The sequence below is a fragment of the Talpa europaea genome (genome assembly GCF_964194135.1).
Source record: "Talpa europaea genome assembly, chromosome: 14".
In the NCBI taxonomy this organism is placed as follows: Eukaryota; Metazoa; Chordata; class Mammalia; order Eulipotyphla; family Talpidae; genus Talpa; species Talpa europaea.
This window is the reverse complement of record NC_140082.1, coordinates 68741465-68762702: the sequence shown is the minus strand read 5'-3', so window position 1 is coordinate 68762702 and position 21238 is coordinate 68741465. Positions and strand designations below refer to the sequence as shown.

The following is a 21238-nucleotide window of genomic DNA, read 5'->3' as shown; positions in this document are numbered from 1 at the left end:
GACAGGAAGATATGTTAAGCAGGTAAAATACATAAAAGAACTTCTTGAATTTTTAGGTGTGAGAGAAAATAAAGCAGATTGAATTTCAGACAACAGTATGGTTGCTTGACTAGATTATTTGATGAAGAGTGGCTTCGTGAATCAAAAGAAGTAAAACGGGAAATGCCTCAGCCAAGTTTCTTCATCAGAGTCAGTGCTACAGAGAAACCTTTTCTGGTAAGCTTCTCAGATAAAGAACCACCAAGTCTTTATCCCCTTAATCAACTTCATTTTCTTCATAGTACTGTTCATTACCTAATATTAGTCACATGGTTCTTAGTATATAGTTTGTCACATACTCAAATTTAAATACACAACAAAACTTTTTTTTCTCCCAACACTAAATCTATAACATTCATTGTAGTACACGGCATTCAGTAGATTTGTTTTAGTGAATAAATAAATGAGAGAAGGGAAAATTTTCATGAATGAAAAAGAATGAAGATTTCATAAATGTGTGTGGGAAAGTCAGTTGAAGTTTTGTAGTAGACAGAAGTTATGAACCAGGAACTCCCAAGAGAGGTTTAGTTCTGGAAATTTTGTAAAATCCATCTTCAGTCAGGTGGTCGTTGAAATCAAGTAGATTGTTAAAAATACCTAGGAAAGTAGGAATTTTTAAAAAGAGAAAAAATATTTTTTTTCTGTTTCTTCGGCTGGAAGAAACAAATATATTTAATAACTTGAATAAATAATTTTATTTAATAAATGTTTATAAACAACGTTTAAAAAAACAACAACAACAACACTGTTTTGTTGTAATGTTGATGAGAAAAATACGATTTCGCCCAAAGTTGAACTAAAGGACATTACTTGAGGACCTGCTTTCATTGTAGTCAGTTTGTTTAAATTTTCAGTTTCCAATAACCTATTGAAGAGCGGGAGTACTGTATTGCAGATGTCAAAGTAAACAGCACTTGTAAAATAAAGTCTACACTGATAGCATCTTACTGTCCTTCAAGCATACTAGTATTGTAAATAATACATATAATAAAATATAGGTAATAAATTGACTTACTCGATATTCTTTTTAAAGCTTGCTTGAGAGAAGCTGTGTAGAAAAGGATTTAAAATACTGCTTTTGAAGTTCCACTCCTGGTATTGCTGATTAAGCCTCTAAGAGACTAACCCTCCCACAGATTAACTATTAACTCTGAACAAAATATAAAAGCAAACACTAGGAGGCACTAGAGAGTAAATAAAGTTGGAGATTGTGTGGTGAGGGGAAGCTGAAAGAGACAGGAACTTAGGGCAGACTTCAGAAATGGTGCTGCATTTAACAGTAAACCCTTCAAACCGACAGTCTTTTTGGACAGAAGAGTGAGACAAATCCTCTAATGTCCTAGAGAAGAAGAGACCTTGTTAGTCAGAATCTTATATCCTGTGAAAGTATAAAGAATGAAGGTGAAACTGACTCTTGCATACATAAGAAAACTATGAATATTTGTCACTAGCAGATCTGCACTATAAGAATGCTACAGTTCTTCAAGTTGAAGAGAAATGGTACCAAAGAAAATTTGGATTTTTAGGAAGAAATAACAAACTTTGCAAATGGTAATACCTAGCAGAATATAAAAGACTCTTGTTTTTAATTTATTTTAAACATTGTTGAAACCCAAAACACGGTCTAGCCTCTATTCATATGTTACTAAATTGATTTTTCCCTTTCTGATACTGTTTTAATTACTCATCCAGACTGAGAAGGTGGGGAACTTTTCCCTTGTGCCCTTAGAGAAACAATAATAAAATGTGGTAAATTAACTAGGCAAAAGATTCATATACAGAAATCAAAAAGTCCCATGTATACAAGGAATTTTCATTTGTAAAATAAATTTGGAAAGGTCCTCACTAAAATATCAACCAAAATGTTGCATAGTATGGTATAAATTTAATAAGAACTGTGTAATATTGATATAAAAACAAATGAGAGGCCCACAAATATGAAAGTTTTTTGTTTGGAAATGTCAGTACTCCCTAAATGCATACATAAATTTAATGCAATAAAAAAATACCAACAATACTTTGTGTATGTACATGTGTGTGTGGGTGAACTACAATAAAAGTTGATACATAAAAATAAATTAACATAAAAGTCATGAAGATTTTGGAGGATAAAAAATGTGAAGTAGAAAGAGCTGGCTGAACTATCTATTAGCCATATTAGAAAGTGAAAATAAGTAATTGTAATGACAGATTTTGGAAATTTCTAAATAAAATTGCATCCATTTTATGTATTGATAAATAAGATGTATATTTTGTTAAGGGAGGAAATTCATGAAAAAAGCTTGTAATCTATGTCATTTTTGTGTGGGGAAAAATTAAGGAACAAAACTGTGTATATGCACTCTTCTTTATGCAAAAATAGGAGCAATGTGATTACTGAATCCAGAAATTATCAGGCATAGACTATCTCTGGAAGCATGAACAAACAACTGCTAATACTGTTTTTTCTGGAAAAGGGAAAATGATGTGTTATGGAATAGGTAAGAGATTTTTTTCACTGTCAGTTCCTTTGGATGCTTTGGATTTTGTGCAGTGTGAAAGATAAGTAAATATAGAAATATTTTATAATTAATTTTTTTGAATGTATCTTATTTAAATATCAGATGGCACTTATGTTGGTCCTTATGTTGAATCTAGGAACAATACTTTCAGTGGCTTGTGATGCTTGTGCATTACTACAACTACACACTCAGATATATCCTCTGAAAAAGACCAAGAAAATTCTCACACTAGACCACAATGGAGATTTGTAAGGGTGGGAAGACAGCAATATTTGTCTATTGCAGGAATGGAAAAAAAAAGTCAGGGTGGTCTTTATTATTCCAGTACTGGCTACATTTTATCCTATAGTGGTCTGATTTTTAAAGTCACTTTGGGCTTTTTATTTCACAGTAGGCCATTTTGGTAATTCTTTTTTTTTTGGTAATTCTTTTTTTTAATTAATTAATTAAATTATTTATTTTTTATATCATTGTTCTTTTTTAAACAACGTTTGCTTCCCCCCACCCCCTCAGGTGTAGTCCCCATAGAGTTTCCTTCATCAATGTACCCGTGCACCATCACCTCAGTCCCCTGTGTTCCTCCCTCCTGCCCTCTGATCCCTCTCCCTCCTCCTCCCCTGCAGGATGTTTCTGATTTATAATTGTCTGTTTTTGTTTTGTTGTGTTTTGTTCTGTTATTATTTTTTTACACTGATGTCTTATTTGGTTCCCCTATATTCCTCCTATAAGTGAAATTATCCAATATTTTTCTTTTTCCTTCTGACTTATTTCACTGAGCATAATTCCTTCTAGGTCTATCCATGTTGTTGCAAATGGCATAAGTTTATCTTTTTTGACTGCTGAATAGTATGCCATTGTGTGTGTGTGTGTGTGTGTGTGTATAATAAATAGTGCTGCAGTAAGGGACTGATCACAAAGATATATATATATATATATATATATATATATATATATATCACATGACTCAACAAAAACAAAGTAAACAATCCAGTCAAGAAATGGGCAGAAGAACTTAAAAGACATTTCTCCAAAGGGGAAATGCAAATGGACAACAGGCACATGAAAAAATGTTCAACATCACTTATAATCCTTATAATCAGGGAAATGAAAATCAAAACCACATTGAGATACCACCTTATACCAGTGAGAATGGCACATATAAAAAAAAAAAAAACTAGCAACAACAAATGTTGGTGAGGATGTGGTGAAAAAGGAACTCTCCTGCATTGCTGGTGGGAGTGCAAACTGGCCCAAGCACTATGGAAAGCTGTCTGGAGGTTCCTCAGTCTACTAAAAATGGAGCTACCATACGACCCAGCAATTCCATTCCTGAAGATCTACACAAAGGACACAAAAACATTGATTCAAAAGAACACATGTTGGTAATTCTTATGTAAAATCCCTTTCTCTTAGATTTTGGAGTTCCTTCAATTGTCCTCATTGATTTTTATGTAAATGTTTCTAATTTTTGGCTATAATTCTAACATATATTGTAAAGTTTTCCAGAGACTGACATCACTTTCTAATCCATGCAACAGATGGAGAACCAACAAGATACACCTCACAAGATAATCAACAATGTGATTTTTCTTTTGGTGTTTACATTTGAGAGTCAGAAACAGGCAATACAGTTAAACCATGATGTAATAAGGCATTTTATGTGATTAATTCAATTAATCTAGGTTGGGTTCCATAATACTTTTTATCCATATATTTTAATTGTAAATGCTATCTGTAACTTTCCAGCATATTCTAAATCTAAGAAACTCATTGTTTCAAGCAAAGAGAGAATAAAACATTTTAATATTTACCTTACAGAATCCAAGAAAGATCCAGAATAGACTCTAGCAAGAGTGCCTTTTTAGTGCACAGAAAATAGCTGTATGATGCTTTGCTAATACCAGTTCTTTGGCTTCTAAAATAAAGCAAAAATTAAAATTATATATACTACCACAAAAATAAAAAACAGACAAGAAAATACTTATGTACGTATTTGGATGATTCTCAAGACTTTGTGCTAAGTTTCAAACACAAAATGTAAAGTCTTCAACTTGATTACACACCCAATTCATAAATTGGTGTCCCCACACTTAAGCAATCATTTCCTTTTTTTTTAATTTTTATATTCCCCATACAATTGCAACCCCCTGATTTTGACCCCTCTCCCTCCTTTCCCCACCCTCCCCCAAGTGTGTCTCTGGTTCATAGTTGTTTGTTAATTTTGACTTTTTTCTTTCTTATAGTTATTCTTTCTCCTGGTCCCTTATTTAGGTTTTCTAGATTTCTGTTATGAGTGAGACCATCTGGTATTTTTCATTTTCTTTCTGGCTTATTTTGCTGAGCATGAGCCCTTCCAACTCCATCCATGTTGCTGCAAATTGCATGTGTTTATCTTTTTTGAATGCTGAGTAATATTCCACGGTGTATATGTACCACATCTTCTTGATCCAGTCATCTATTCTTGGGCATTTGCATTGTTTCCAAAGCTTAGCTAATGTAAATTGTGCTGCTATAAACATAGGGGTGCAGGTGCTCTTTGGAATTAATGTTTCTGTGTCCTTTGGGTAAATACCTGGGAGTGGAATTGCTGGATCATATGGAAGCTCTATCTTTAGTAGGTTGAGGAATCTCCACACAGCTCTCCATAGTGGTTGGACCAGTTTGCACTCCCACCAGCAGTACAGGAGAGTTCCTTTTTCTCCATATCCTCGCCAACATTTGTTCTTGCTAGTTTTTTTTAATATGTGCCATTCTCACTGATGTGAGATGGTATCTCATTGTTGTTTTGATTTGCATTTCGCTGATTGCAAGTGATGTTAAACATTTTTTCATATGCCGGGTGGCCATTTGTATTTTTTCTTTGGAGAAGTTTCTTTTTAGCTCTTCTGCCCATTTTTTAACTGGATCATATTTTTCATTTTTGTTGAGTCTCATCAGCTCTTTGTAGATTTTTGTGATCAGTCCTTTATCATTAGTGTTGAGTGCAAAAATTTTCTCCCAGTCGGTGGGGTTTCTCTTTGTTTTGGTTATTGTCTCTTTTGCTGGGCAGAAGCTCTTTAATTTGATGTAGTCCTAGCTGTTTATCTTTGCCTTCACTATCACTGCTTTGGGTGATGCATCTGTAAGATGTCTTTGAGATGCATGTCATGTAGTGTTTCACCTATATTTCCTTCTATATATATGTCTAGTTCTTTAATCCATTTTGAGTTGGTTTTTGTGCATGGTGTGAGGTAGTAGTCAAGCTTCATTCTTTTGCATGTAGTGACCCAGTTTTCCCAGCACCATTTTTGAACAAACTTTCTTTGCTCCAGTGCATATTCTTTGCTCCTTTGTCAAAGATTAGTTGACCATAGATCTGTGGGCTTATGTCTGGGTTTTCTATTCGGTTCCATTGGTCCATGTGTCTGTTCTGGTCAAATACCATGCAGTTTTGATAATTATGGCTTTGTAGTATAGTTTGAAATCTGGGAGAGTGCTGCCTCCATTCCCTTCTTTTTTTTTTTCAGGAGGGTTTTGGCTATTCGGGGTTTTTGGTGATTCCATATGAATGTCATCAATATTTTTTCCATTTCTTTGAAGAATGACATTGAAATTTTAATTGGAATAGCATTAAATCTGAAAATTGCTTTTGGTAGGATGGCCATTTTGATAATGTTAATTCTTCTGATACATGAGCAGGGCATGTCTTTCCATTTCTTTGTGTCTACTATTTCTTTTAACGGTGTTTCATAGTTTTCTTTGTATAGGTCCTTTACTTCTTTTGTTAGGTTTCTTCCGAAGTATTTGATTTTTTTTTTGTTTCAATAATAAAAGGAATGGTTTTCTTGGGTTCTTCTTTTTCAGATTTATTGTTTGTGTATAGGAAGGCTACTGATTTTTGTGCATTGATTTTGTATCCTGCCACTTTACTAAATTAATTTTTTTTTACTAAATTAATTTTTCTGTGGAGTTTTTGGGGTTCTCTATATATATTATCATATCGTCGGCAAATAGTGATAGTTTGACTTCTTCCTTGCCTATTTGGATTCCTTGTATGCCTTTCTCTTGTCTTATTGTACTGGCTAGGACTTCCAGTATTATGTTGAAAAGTAGTGGTGAGAGTGCACATCCTTGTCTTGTTTCAGATCTTAATGGGAATGATTTAGGTTTTCACCATTGAGAATGATATTGGCTGTGGTCTTGTCATAGATGGCCTTTATGATGTTGAGGTATGTTCCTTGTATCCCAAGAATTTCAAGGGCCTTTATCATAAATGGGTGTTGTGTTTTGTCGAATGATTTCTCAGCATCTATGGATATTATCATATGTTTTTTATATCTCCTTTTGTTGATGTGTTGAATTACATTAATTGATTTTCTGATGTTGAACCATCCTTGTGTCCCTGGAATAAATCCTACTTGGTCGTGGTGAATTATCTTATGGATGCATTGTTGGTTCCGTTGGCAAGGATTTCTGCATCAGTGTTTATTAGGGAGGTTGGCCTGTAATTTTCTTTTTTTATGCTGTCTTTGTTGAGTTTTTTTTTTTCAATTTTTTGAAGAGTTTGTGTAGGATAGGCAGTAATTCACTGCTGAACGTTTGGTAGAATTCATTTGTGAAGCCGTCTGAGATGGGCTTTTTTTTGGGGGGAGTGCTTTGATTACTGCTTCATTTCACTGATTATAATTGGTCTGTTTACTGTTCTATTTCTTCTTTGTCCAGCTTTGGATGATTATATCATTCTAGGAATTTGTCCATCTCTTCTAGGTTGTTAAATTTGTGTAAGTGTTCATAGTAATCTCTTATTATTCTTTTGATTTCTACTGAGTCTGTTGTGATTTCTCCTCTTTCATTTATAATCCTATTTATATGTGTTTTCTCCCATTTTTTTCTTTGTGAGCCTTGCTAGAGGTTTGTCTATTTTGTTTATTTTTTCAAAGAACCAACTTTTGGTCTCATTGATCTTTTGGATTTTTTTTTTTTTTTATAAATTTTATTTTTATATTCCCCCATACAATTGCAAACGCCCCATTCTGACCCCAATCTTTTGGATTGTTTTTTTAATTTCTAATTCATTTATTTCTGCTTTGATTTTTTTTCCCTTTCTTTCTACAGGCTTTAGGGATTTTTTTGTTGTTCTTTTTCTAGTTCTTTGAGATGTGAGGTTAGGTTGTTTCTTTGAGTTCTTTCTTGTTTGTTGATGTGAGCCTGTATTGCTACATATTTCCCTCTTATTACCACTTTTGCTGCATCCCATACATTCTGGAAAGTGGTGTCCTCCTTGTCATTCAACTCAAAGTATTTTTTAATTTCTTCTTTGATCTCCTCATTAGTCCAGTGGTCTTCCAGTAGTGTGGAATTCAATCTCCATGAAGTGGGAAGGTTCCTTGTTTTCTTTTCATGATTTATTGCTAGTTTGATGCTTTTATGATGGTAGAAGATAGTTAGAATAATTTTGATTTTCATGTATCTGTTGATGTTTGTCTTGTGGCCCAGTATGTGATCAATTCTCGAGAATGATCCATGCGCACTTGAGAAAAATGTGTACTCAGATTTTTTTGGATGCAGTGTTCTATAGATGTCTGTTAAGTCCATGAGTTCTATGTCTTTATTTAGGGCTCTAGTGTCTTTGTTTATTTTTTGTCTCGTTGATCTATCCATTGTTGAGAGTGGGGTGTTGAAGTCTCCCACTATATATGTATTTTCTTTAATATCTGTTTTCATAGCTGATAATAATAGTCTAATATATTTTGGTGCCCCTTCATTTGGTGAGTATATGTTGATGAGTGTTATATCTTCCTGATGTATTATCCCCTTGATGATAATGTAGTGTCCATCTATGTCTCTTTTTACTTTTTTTCATTTGAAGTCTATTTCATCTAAGTATGGCTGTTCCTGCCTTCTTTTTTGGTCCATTTGCTTGTAGGATTGTTTTCCACTCTTTTACTTTCAGTCTCTGTTTATCTTTTGTTGTTAAATGTGTTTCCTGGAGACAGCAGAAGATTGGATTTTGTTTTTTAATCCAGTCTGCTACTCTGTGTCTTTTTACTGATGAGTTTAATCCATTTACATTTAGAGTTAATATTGATACATTGGCATCTGTGTTTGCCATTTTGTTTGTCTTTTTTTGTGATTTTATTCCTTGCTTTATTCCGTTCTTGTTCATTCCTCTGTTGGTTTTGGCTTTAGAACTTCTTATAGAATTTTTTAGAGTGGGGGTTTAGTTGTAATGAATTTCTGGAGTTTCTGTTTGTCTGAGAAGGTCCATATTATTTCTTCGTAGAGAAAGGAGAGCTTTGCAAGGTAAAGTATTCTTGGTTGGCATTTGCTGTCTTGAAATTTGCTGAATATGTTACTCCATTCTCTTCTTGCCTGTAATGTTTCTTCAGAGAAGTCAGAAGTTAACCTGATTGGTTTTCCCTTATATGTTATCTGTTTCTTCCCCCTTGCCAGTTTCATTATTTTTTCCTTGTCTTGGACTCTTGCAAGCTTTACTATTAGGTGTCTTGCCCTAGCTTTCTTTTCATTATGGTAATTGGGAGTTCTTCTTGCTTCCTGTATTTCTATATTCATCTCCTTTATCATGCTTGGGAAGTTTTCTTCAATTATGTCCTTGAATAATTTCTCAGTTCCCTTGTCTCTCTCTCTCTAACTCTTACATTTCCTCTCTTCATGGGTCTGATAATTGTCTAAGAGTCTCCTCATACTGCTTCATTTGCACTTCTCTCTCCTTTTCTCTTTTGGCTCTTTTTATTTCTGTATCTTCAATAGTACTGATCCATTCTTCCATTTCATCGATCCTGTTTTCATTGCTTTTCCCAGAGTTCTTTATCTCTTCTAGTAATCTTTTTATCTCCTGTGTTTCTTTTCTTTCCTTTCTTAAGATCTCAATTTCATTCTTCAGTTCAGTGATTATTTCTCAACTCATTTTTTTTTTCCTTTTCATGTTCTTTCTGCTTTTTAATCAGGATGATTATTAACTCTCTATCTGAAAGGCTGAGAAGTTCTTCCATGTAATCATTGAGCTCTGGTGACTGTGTTTCTTTTTGTGGTGTGTTCTCCTGCTGGCTTGCTTAGTTATTTGTATTTTTTCTTTTCCCTGTTGTTTGCTTTCTAATTAGTTCTATGCATTGGGACATTGTGCCACTGGTGTTGGTGGGCATCTCTTTGGAGTGCTCCTTTAGGGGTGTTGGAAATTGTTTACCAGACTGAGACCAGTACTGGTAGGCCAAAACTCCACCCAGGTGTTGATGCTGTGTTGCTGGGTTCTGTCCCTTACAGTTCCTTGCCTCTGTATTTACTCAGTTCCAAGGGGAAATTGGCTGTATTCCAACAGGGAATCAACTAGTTGGTGATTTAGTTCTGGTCACAAGGTAGTGCCAGAGACCCATACTTGCTGACCTGTGCTTTTTCCCAGTGGTTCTCTAAGTAGCGGAGGGGGGCCGGAGGGGGGCTGGAGGGTAGCACCACAACACAGAGGCTCTTATTCAAGCCAGGAGCTGTGTCTGCCCTGTGTTCACTAGGTGTTGTGCCCGCAGCTGTATGGATCCCATGCCCTAAAGTCTACACTCTAAGTGCCAATTCCAGGGCTATCAGATCCAAAACACTGGCTGTCACCCTGTGCTGCGCCCGCTGCTATGGCGCGTCCCACACCCTGGATCCTGTGCCTAGCTCTCAGTTCCAGGATGGGGTCTTGCTCCATGCCTTATTTCCCTCCCTACCCTCATTTGCATGGCCCAGCCTCTTTCAGCGCCTGAGGGTGTTTTTGTGATCCCTGGTTTCCAGCTATAGGGTGTTGGTGATTTTTTTTTCTGGTCACTAGGTGGCACCAGAGATCTTTCTTAGTGTCCTTCAGGAACTGTTTTTAACCTGGTGGGTCTGGGGGAACAGAGTGGGAGTGGCGTGGAGAGCCTCAACAGTGTAGGGGTGCTGTGTCTGCCCTGTGCCCCACCGTGTGAGGATCCCATGCCCTGAATTTCATGCCCCGGGTCTCAGTTCCCAAAGCCTTCAGATCCAGGACTCGGGTTGTAGCCCAGTTCAGTGTCCGCAGAAATGGCGCCTTTTGACCCCGCTCTCCTGTCCGGGCGCCTGGTTTCTGATTACTCAGTGAGGGACATTCACCTCAATGAGGGACCCCGCGCATCTCCCCGCAAGCCTAGGTCACAGGCAGCGGGACCTGGGCAGCCCTGATCTGCGTATGCTTTTCAAGCGCACTGCTTTTCTGCACAAGCTTACCAGCTGGCTTTGGGCTGTTTGTAGGTCTCCTGGGAGTCTTTGTTTTTCTCCAATGGTGCTCTGAACCGTTAGCTCACCCGCCTTTCGTTCACCTCCGCTGCGAATCCTGCACGGTTCTCCACAGCTCCAGTTCACAGGGTGCGGTGGCTGAAATAGTTCCTTTCCACCCACAGCGGTCGGTCACTTGATGCGTAGTTTGTTCTTGTTGGTTGTTTTAGTTTTTTTTTTTTTTCCTCCTTTCTGTTGTTGGAGAGTGCAGACTTTTTGGGTGGGGGAGGGTAGCAGGGTTCTGAGCTTTCCTCACTTCTACTCCTCTTTTATGGTAACTTTCTTCTTTGGGCAGTTTGTCAGAGTTGCCCGTTTATCTTCTGTGTCCCAGTTCTCACTGGGACCTGCCGATTTTCCTCCCTATTAACTTTTTTTTTTTTTTATGGGAGGTCTTACTCGCAGTGTTTCCTTGCCACCATGTTGATGACCAGTCTCATTTCCTTTTAAATAGCTACAGTATTGTTAGGTGAAGAATGTCCTGGAACAGAATTTTCTGGATTTAAGGTGGTGGTAGGAAGTCTTTGTATGCCTAGTTTATAAACACAATCTCCTACCCTTCAAGAGTTGGAGTTGGGAGTAGAACTCAGGTCATCAGAACTGCATAAAGAAAAAGTGGCATTGTCACAGAACACTGTGCATGAGAAGAGAGAGGTTAATGAAATGAAGGATAATAAGGCCCCATATTTTAGATCATATAATGGGCCTGGGAGGTGTCATTAATTTCATATTCTTCACTTTCTTTCTAAGGAATATTGTCTAAGGTTGTTTGTCCACAATTTCTCATTCTTTCTTTCTTTTAGAGGTCTCTTCTATATTCATGGGTTTAGTCATGATCTATTTGCTCCTGTGTCAGTCTCTTCAGCTCTAACTTCTCAAACTGAAGTCCTGTTTCTTCAAATGGAGCAGTTTCATCTAGATTGTTGCACTCTCACTGCTGATCCAACATCTATTAATATAAAAATCCATGTTATCATATTGTAATGCCAGATCCTCACTTTTATTGTGCTCCTCACCCCTTACACTAGCATACTCCACTTTAGTCACCAAATTCTGCACGTGCTTCAATGTCTTTTTGTAGGGCAACAGTGTTGGGAGCAGTGCTGGATGGAGGAAAGATAACTCAAAATCCAAGTTGTGAGAGAGTAACCTAGAGGGGCTTATGTCTCTGGAGATGTAGTGCCCCTTTCCCCAGTCCTGTCTCACATTTATTTGGTATCAGATTTAGGGAAGGTGGGCAAGTATGAGGAGGAATGTGTGGAGGAGGAATGTGCATGGTGGGGATGCATAATGGGGATGCATAATAGTATGTGGAGGGTTGTGTATTGGGGATGCATAATTGTCTAGTACAAGCAAGAGTGGATTGAATAGGGGCTGTTGCCTGGGGGGCTCCATCATTGCTGCTGATCAAAACATCCTATCTCTAGTTCCTGTTTACACTAAACTTCCTGTTAAGGTAGTCTAGCTGGTTATGCTAATCTGGCCATAATGTCTGCCTGCTATTTTCAGCAGATATATTCATACCAAAACTTTTGTCCTAGAGAGAAGCCCCCTGCCTGACTCTACATTTTAGCTTGACCAGCAGCAACTCTGGGCACCAAGCAAAATCCTGAGAACAAGGGGGCCAAGAGAACCCACATTTCTCTTTATTTCTCAGTTTTCCTTTCAGAATCATTTCTATTACCTTGCTGGGCCCTAATCAGTAGTCTACATTCTCGTAATAGTTCGTACAACCGGCCTGTCTGATCTGTATTCTGTTCATTCCAACCATCTTGTATATTGGGGTTAGAAAAACCTTGGTGGTAAAATTTCTCAGTGATTTTCATTTCCTGTAAAATCAAGTGAAACTTCATTAAACTTTATTTCACTATCATCCATATTCTCTACTCTGTCTCCTCTCTCCTCCCCTGCTCCAGTTCCACTGCCCTCATCACTTACATACACACTGAGGTAAATATGATGGTAGCCCATCAGATACCCTCTAAAAGGCTGATGCACTCATCTCATATTGTTATAGGGCAGCCTCGATATTGAACAGGTTGCCTGGCTGTGGGTCCTCACCCGCGCACTTAAAAGGGACTTAGTAATACTCCACTACAGGCATACACAAAAGGTTAATAAAAGGTTTATTTACAAGGGAAAAGGAAATAAGGAAAATGTACAACTCAGGGAGAAAATAGGGAAATAAAGGCTTTAATGCGTCCTACCCGATCCGCCGACCTGGAAACCCAAAGGCCAACTCTCAGAGCTGGCCGGACGCTGCGAGCTGGTGGAGAGCCAAAATGGGGGACCCCTCCAAAGCCCACGTGTCTGGCTTTATACCAACCTGGCTGCTTAACCCCACCCTCAGGTCCCAGCCACCTTCCCTTTGGTGGTGATGGGATTTGGAGTTCCCAGTGTTGTTGGCTTTGACCTGGGGTGGGGATGGAGTCCACAAAGCCTGTATGGAATTAGCTTTAGGACATCCTTTTCCCCCTAACAATATCACTATACATCATGAACCCACAGAAAAATCAACTGTTGATGGCTCACAGCTTTACTATTGGATAAGTGAAGTTTTCCTTCTTTATGGAGGAAAATGCCCTTGCCCTCCTGGAGGTGGCCTGAGGTCAGTGGTTGGCTAATGTAGCATACAAAGGCTTGTTCTTCTTGCTTCAACTTGATACAATTTTAATATATCACTCCAGCTCCAACTCCCCCTAAGATATTTTATTGCAATCAGATTGCTTTTTCTGCTACACAGTCCTATTTTTCTCACTTTCTTACAAATCTGTGTTCTCAGAGGATTCACAATAAACTTTCAGTATGCAACTCTTTGTATAAGACTAGAGAGACTGATCTTAAATAGGCAGAAGTGTGATCCAAAGAAATATACTGTAAAATAGGCTCAAGGGATGGATCATTCCCTGTCTGGCTGCCAAGGAGGGTCCCTGGCATGTTATAGCATTGTGTTGTTAAACTTTTCTCAGAGCTAAACAAAGATGATATCCTAGTGCTTGGAACTCCCGGCTGAAGCAATATCTTTGGCAGTTAAGAGTTAGGAGGGACAGTGTGACTGTAAAAACTCTGGAACTGGTTAACAACTCCAAGTGGCATTGATTTGTTGAAGAGATTTTTTTATAAGACTCAAAGTGAATGACTGCCAGTACAGTCAGAATGTGAAATCCATAGGGTCTCTGGCAGCATTTAATTAATCCTAGTTTCTTGAAGATAAGCAAACTCAATTCGAGAAGTAGTGCTATTTCAGAGAAGTTTATTTTATTTTTTTAAAAGATTTATTTATTCATTTACACAAGAACTGGGGTACAGGCCAGATGCGCAGGAGGGTGAGGGGATTCACCAGAGACAGAGTAGGGAACAGAACAGGCAGACTGATGAAATACACTGCTGAGGGGAGCAGCGGGCACGACAGGAGAGGTCTGCTGTGCCATGCGGGACCCTCACCAGCCAGCCGGGATCAAACCGGTGCTGCAGAGACTGCGGACAGCTTCACAGTGCAGCGCTCAACTGCTTATGCCACCAGGGGAGGCCCAATTTCAGAGAAGTTTAGAGTCTGAATTCCAGCAAGTCTTTTGTACCAAGGTTAGAGTCTTAAAAAGAAAAATATTCCAAAGAACTCTCACAATAAGAAAGGAGTAAAACCCCTAAAATTTGGATGGGTAGATACAAGTGAGAATTTCAAACTTCTAGTTCCCTGATGCTTAAAAGCCTAATGTTAGGCCTCCACCCTACTGGAGACGTACTGCTTCAGCAAAAGAAGGAGAATAAAGTTGATGCAGGAGCAGGAAATTAAGCATGGGACTGTGTCTTGAGGGTGCTGGATAAATGAGGAGAAGCATAACTAAGTTGGATAGCACCATGACAGTAATGTCCCATAAATTAGGATTTAACACAGTGGCAATTAATACCAGGCATGATTCTTGGAGGATCACAAATAGAAATTCAGGATTATATGGTAGAAAAATCATACAAAGATTCAGACAAGTGGGCATACTAAAATTGATTTGTTATGTAAAGCTAAACTACTTGCCTGTCTTGCTAAGACTGTTTAACAAAGCAATGATGCCTGTGCTTATAACAGGACAGCATCAATATTGAGAAACTCAGTCATGTCTACTATCTGTAAGCCAGCGCTAATGCAGGAGGAGATGCTGCTATAAAGCTAAGATTTTATATATATATATATATATATATATATATATATATATATATATATATGAGAAAAACAGACCCAGTGAAAAACCTTGGGATTCAAGCAATGATATGGCAGTGAGTTCCCTGAATCCCCTGGCTCCCACCAAGATTAAGTACTACAGGAGACAGCAACTTAGAAATGGCAATGACTATAAATAAAACTACATGATTTCTCCTATTTCCAAGCCAAGCTTTTTATTTTTTTTTAAGCTTTATTTATTTACGCATATAAGAACCGGGTTACAGGTCAGAGGTGCGGGGTGGGGGTGAGAGGATTAATCAGAGACAGAGCGGGGAACAGAACAGGTAGACTGACTGAAATACACTGCTGAGGGGAGCAGTAGGTGAGACAGGTGAGGTCTGCTGCCCCATGTGGTAGCTCCCTAGCAAGGGATCGAACTTGTGCTTCAGAGGCTGCAGATAGCTTCATAGATTGCGTCTTAACCCCTTGCACCACCAGGGAAGTCCCACCAAGCCAAGCTTTTTTATAATAAATATTAGATTCCTGCTGTATTTGAGAAGTAGTTACAGTGGGGTTGGGTGAAAAGTGTGACAAGTGTGGATGTCAAGGAGGATTCAGAAGAAAACCTAATGATGAACAAGTGTGGTGTTTACAATATGGTTTATTGGTTATTGCCCATTTGCACATTATTATTGCCAGTGACAGATCAATCATCAAATAAGTTTTCTAGGAATACATATATTTTGAGTTGTTTACTAAATAACGAAATTTTTATAACTTCAACACAAACCAACGAACTTCAGGAATAAGTGACTTGGAATATCTTAGTCTCCTTTCAGTGGAATTCAGTGATTCCTCACTTAGTGTCTCCATAGGTTCTTGAAAACAGATTTTAAGCAAAGCAGCTTCTCAAATAATGTTTTATTTAATTAATTAAATAATATTTATTTAATGTCACTTTGTTATAAAATTGATGAGAAAAAACCTGCTGACTTTCAACAAAATGAAGTTATATAAGGAACTGTTGCATTCTGTCCCATTTAATAACTTAAGATGAATTATTTATTATTGGGTTTAATTCCATTGAATTTCATGTAGCAAATCAATATTATGCCATTTCATTAAAATTTTTAATTAGAAATTGAGTACTTTAATGGTATAAAAGTCAATTAGTAGAAAAATGGAGATAGTATGTAACTGTTTTAGGTCAGATAACTGTGAAAACAGACAAAACTTAGGACAAATTCTGGTTTGTTGAAAGACATGTGGATCATTGTTTGCAAAAGGGAAGGGGAGGTTTATAGTGAACTTCTATTTACAGCAGTGTCTTAAGGCTTTCTTGTTTGATATTTCTTATTCAGAGAGCATAGTGAGAAAGGGTTTAGAATTCTGTCTTCAGCTACTGATGTTTCTGTAAGATTTGACAATCCCCAATACTGGGTGTGGTTCTGCTAGACACAAACGGCCTGCTTGACCACCATCTTGATAACTTAACTTGAAGTTCTGCATTCTAGTACAAGGTTAAACATCCTGACCAATCAGTTATCTGACCTAAAAATGTAGAATACCAGATCCTACAAGGCTCGGAAAGAAGAGCAGAACACTTGATTATGCTGGAACAATAGGTATACATCATGATGGATGATTGGAAACACTCAGGGGACCGTTGACTGATGTATAACCTTGCATCCCAGAGACTGATCCGTGGAACACCTTGTTGATAAGACTGGAACTATGGGTAGAGATCTGGGGTATGATTTCCAATACAATACCAGATAACATCCCCTGAAGCCCTATATGACATAAGCACATGTTCAGTTCTCACTCACTCTTTCTGTTTGATCTCCTACCCCAAGTAATCGATGCTTTATGATTGTGTTATCAATAAAAGCCAGTACTTGCTCTTTGGACAGCATCCTGCGTTGTGCAGCTTGCTCCATGACTCCCATTTGCCAGTGTGATCCTGTCAACATAACAGTCAGGATTGACATCAACTCCAAATATCTCTACAACCTGGATGCCTGATTCTGATTCTCTTTGAAGGTGCCAGGGCCCCAAAGGAGATCATGTGACATAGGTTAGTTGTTGAACTCACCAAAAAGACCTAAAACAAGTTCAGAACTCCAGTTTTATGAAACATCACACCAAGATCACATGTAATCCTAGAGTATCTTTATTCTATAATTTAAATGTATACCTATAAAATAATTACATATTATACTTATAGCTTATTTTCATTTATAAACCACAAATATTAAATATAATTTCAGCCATTATAAGGTAAATTTTGTACACACATAACCCCCGAAGGAGCTTTACATTGCAGCATACCATACTGTTTTCATCACTATACCCAAAACTGAGTTCAAAGATTGTGTGATCATGTCTGTATTCTGTGAGTTCATAGCTTACTCCTTCCCATATTTGCATGAGATCTGTGTTAATGAAATGACAGGGACTTACTTTGCAGTTCCTGACACTCTCCTTTCTCTTCCTACTCTGCTCCACCATCTGCCATTACAATCACATGGACCTCTTTTATTCACAGCTTTTCTGCTGCATGTTCTGCCTGAGTATGACATGTGGTTTTCCACTAAACACAAAAATCATTTTTGAACTTGGACACTTTCTCCACTCTTTGTCTCCACTCCCAGGTTTCAAACCTCAAGGATTTCCATTGAGTTCTACCTTCTGATTTATGGCTGTAGATACACATTTCTGAAGCCAAGCACTGTTTCAAAACAGCACATTTTGTTCAGGTCTCATGGTTTTACAGAAATAAAACCTGCAATGGAGGAACGGGGGATGTATTGACCCACGCTCCACACTGCATCAAAATTCTTGCACTCCAGGTAAATGTCTCCAGATCCCACATCACTATCTAATGTAAGAAAACCTTAATTCCAGAGAAACTTTCACATTCCCAGGAACTGGACCTTCTGAGCCTCCATGGCAGGAACACTTGAGACTTGGGAATTATTGGCAAAAGGCTTTCAACTGGTATCATTCACCTTAATCAGATTCCAAAAACATTATTTATAGGGAAGACTTTGTGGGACAATTTGCCAAAAGAAAGTATAATTTTTGCAGGAATGCAAATTATGTCTGTTTCTTGATATCAAATGACCACAATGTGAAAATCTCCATAATTTATTATAAAAACAGAAGGTGACCTATTGTTTTTTCATCATTTTAAAATCTCATTCTTCAAAAAGGAAGGTAGGTGCTTTCTGTAACTGTTCAACTAGCTTTCTATTCTATATATTTTATCCTTTACTTCTTCCTATACCACAAAATGGCCTGACTCCTTATATTTTTAAATATTTCCTTCTTTTAACAGGATTTTTTTGGATTAATGTAATGATAGTGAAATAGTATAGCTTCTCACTCCACATATGTATATTAAATAATATAGGTGCTTTTGAGTTTCAAGTTAACAACTTCTCTACACCTGTCCACCCTAACCCAATTTCTACATTGTGCTACAATGCTTTAGCACCTTCAAGTGAAATATTATTTAATGAAAAGTCCTAACTCCTCCCACCTCCCAACCCAACCTAAGAATAGGTGCATGTCAATGAGCTGCTGATCAGGCATTATTCCAAAGTTATGACCTTCTGGGCACATCATTACTTGCTCTAGTCCTTACTCAGAATGCTGTTGCAAAGTTAGAGCCCAAACAATTGGAAACGACACATGGATACGTCATAATACTTTTTAACAGCTCTTTATAATATAGGCCAATTATAAAACTAACATTAATAAAAAGATGTGTGTGTGTGATAATGTTCTAATTTCAGCAGATTACAGCATGCACAGCAGAGTTCATCTTCAGGGCACAGATGGGGTGGTGGCTGGGGGCGGGAAGAGTGTGGCCTGCTCTGTACAAGGCTCCCAGGAAAGCCCACTTGTCATCCAAATCATTCAAGTGTCTCCTTGGTTTGTTAGGAGAACCTCCCTGTCCAGCAAAGTCTTCTTTACATATGTCTGTGTCCAAATCAACATCACATAAAGGACAGCCCGACTCAAATGACTAGAATGGACACTGTCAGCTAGAGGCCCAGAGACCAGTAGGGAAGACTTGAGGGAAAATGATGTGGTCTTCAGGTCCCCTGTGAAGGGTTGCACTGAACAGTGAGACTATGGAAATAATCACTTTTCCACATGGTGGAAACTGAATGCCCGGATTGACAGTGAAGGATCCTCAGATTGTTGGTTGGTGGCTGATGATTTTTCCAGCATCTTCCTTCTAGTCTGAAACACAGCCTAGTTGAGGAGACCCAGGTGAGGCCAAGGGTCTTCTTTGTGATCTGTGTTTGTGACAAAGGGCATCAGCAGCTCTAAGAGACGATCTTGCTGCTGACAGGAGACAACATGTGAGTGACTGGGAGGACAGGGATTCAGGCAGCAGCAGAAGGGCCCAGCAGACAGGGGCAGTTGGGTGGGGACCTGTATTCTGTCTCTGAGGCCTGCTCACTGCTTGTCAGAATTGCTCAAGTTCACTGACATGCACCGGCACTGCTTCACCTTCTGTATTTTTTTGAGTAGGAAGGGTGGGTCCAGCCCAGGGCATTCGAGCTCCACGAGGACTGAGGTGACGCGCTGGGGCTTGCAGAAGGCACAAGACTGGAAGGACTCTTCCTCCTTCTTCACGTGCCTGGGGATGTAAAAGGAGTTGCACTGGCCATAGCAGAAGCGGTTGAGGATGGTGCGGCTGCGGCAGCCTTCCTCGCTCACTGTCTGCCTCAGGGGCTGCGTTTTGCACCAGTCACTTTTGAGGTACTTGCGTTCGGTTACCACCAGGGCCTCCTGACTGGAAGCCAACACCTCCTTGATCTGGTGCTGCCATCTCTCTGAGTTGTTGCTGCTGCTGTCTTTGTATGGTGAGGGGATGGCTCCCGCAGGTCGGTTCTTCCGGGCTTCTGTCACCTTCACCAGTGCAGTCACCAGGAACAAAGACAGAGAAAGCTTCCAGAACATCCTGTAATGAGAAAAGAGTTACAAGGGTTGGTTGAAATGGATGACAGTTGGGCACATGTTTCCTTTAATTGCTTTCTGGCTTTAGGAGGAGGAGGAGCTTCAGTCAGTTGGGACAAAGCTGATTGCTAGTTGCTGGTTCCTGGATACAGCAGAAAAAAAGTGATGAAATTGTATGCTTCCTGAAGCAAGCTAGTATCCTAAATACTGCCCCATGATAAGAAGATGCACAAAATATTAATCTATAATGCATCTAGAAAACATACACTTTGAACAATTTCAGGATTACAAAGCAGAGGCTGTCACAAAACAGCCCAAGCCAGTTTGCTGAACTGCCAAGTACGTTTTGGTGTCGGCCCAGTATAGGCTAAGGGATTTACATGTACATCTCTTTTGAGCCTCAAAAAACTCTTAAGTTGGAGGTGGCATTATTCTCTCTCCTTTACAATAAAGGAAACTGAGGGTCACAGAGTTTGAATAAATTCAAGCCTGCACAACCACTAAGGAATGAGCAAGGATTTGTTTCATTATGTTTACTGAAGTTAATGTTGGTTTACACCATTGTATATGTTTTAGGGGTGAAGTTTCACACCTCTACAGATATATACTATCACATCACTCCTATCACCACCAAAGCACCCATAAAGCTCTGATATAGTCCATTTGCTTCTCACTCCTTTCTTCCCCAGTCACAACTCAGTTCTGAAGTCAGATTTCAAAGATTTTTTTTTATTTGCTTTATTATAGTTCACATATGAGCGAAATAAATGATCTCTGTATTTTTCTTTGTCCTGATGCAAAAAAATACAACATGACTTTCCCAACAACCCAATAAATATTTTGTTTAACGCAATCCTCTCCAGTTCCATTTGTGTCGCAGATGGCAAGTTATCATTGTTAATGGCTGAGCAGTATTCCAGCCTCTGCCCATTTTAAAATCTGGCTGCATGTTTTTTTCCCTGTTATGAGATATTTACAGGTTATGAAAATGACCATTTGTCTGATATATGATTTTCAAGTATCTTATTCCAATCATTATGCTGATTTTTCATTTTGACAATGACTTCATTCACTCTTCAGAAGCTTTTAAGATGTAGACCCATTTGTTTATTCTCTTTTGTTTCCTTTGCTGTTAGAGACATAACCACAAAGATGTTCTTTAGGCCCTGAACCTTTGTATTTCTGTGGTACATGTAATGTCTTCTTTTTCATTTATCTTTCAGAGTCTTTTGTCTTTTTTTCTTAATGAATTGGGCCAAAAGTTTGTCAATTTTGTTGATTTAAAAGAAAACAGTTTTGATTCATG

At 38.3% G+C, this 21238-nt stretch overlaps 1 protein-coding gene across 1 annotated transcript; it reads right to left on the bottom strand.

Moving 5' to 3' along the window:
• Window positions 1–19428: 19428 nt before the first annotated feature.
• Window positions 19429–19935, bottom strand: GREM2 (gremlin 2, DAN family BMP antagonist; the record flags this gene model as incomplete). Its single annotated transcript, XM_084253649.1, has 1 exon — window positions 19429–19935. One exon carries the CDS (start codon window positions 19933–19935, stop codon window positions 19429–19431), a length of 507 nt encoding a protein of 168 aa, XP_084109775.1.
• Between the last annotated feature and the right edge of the window lie 1303 nt (window positions 19936–21238).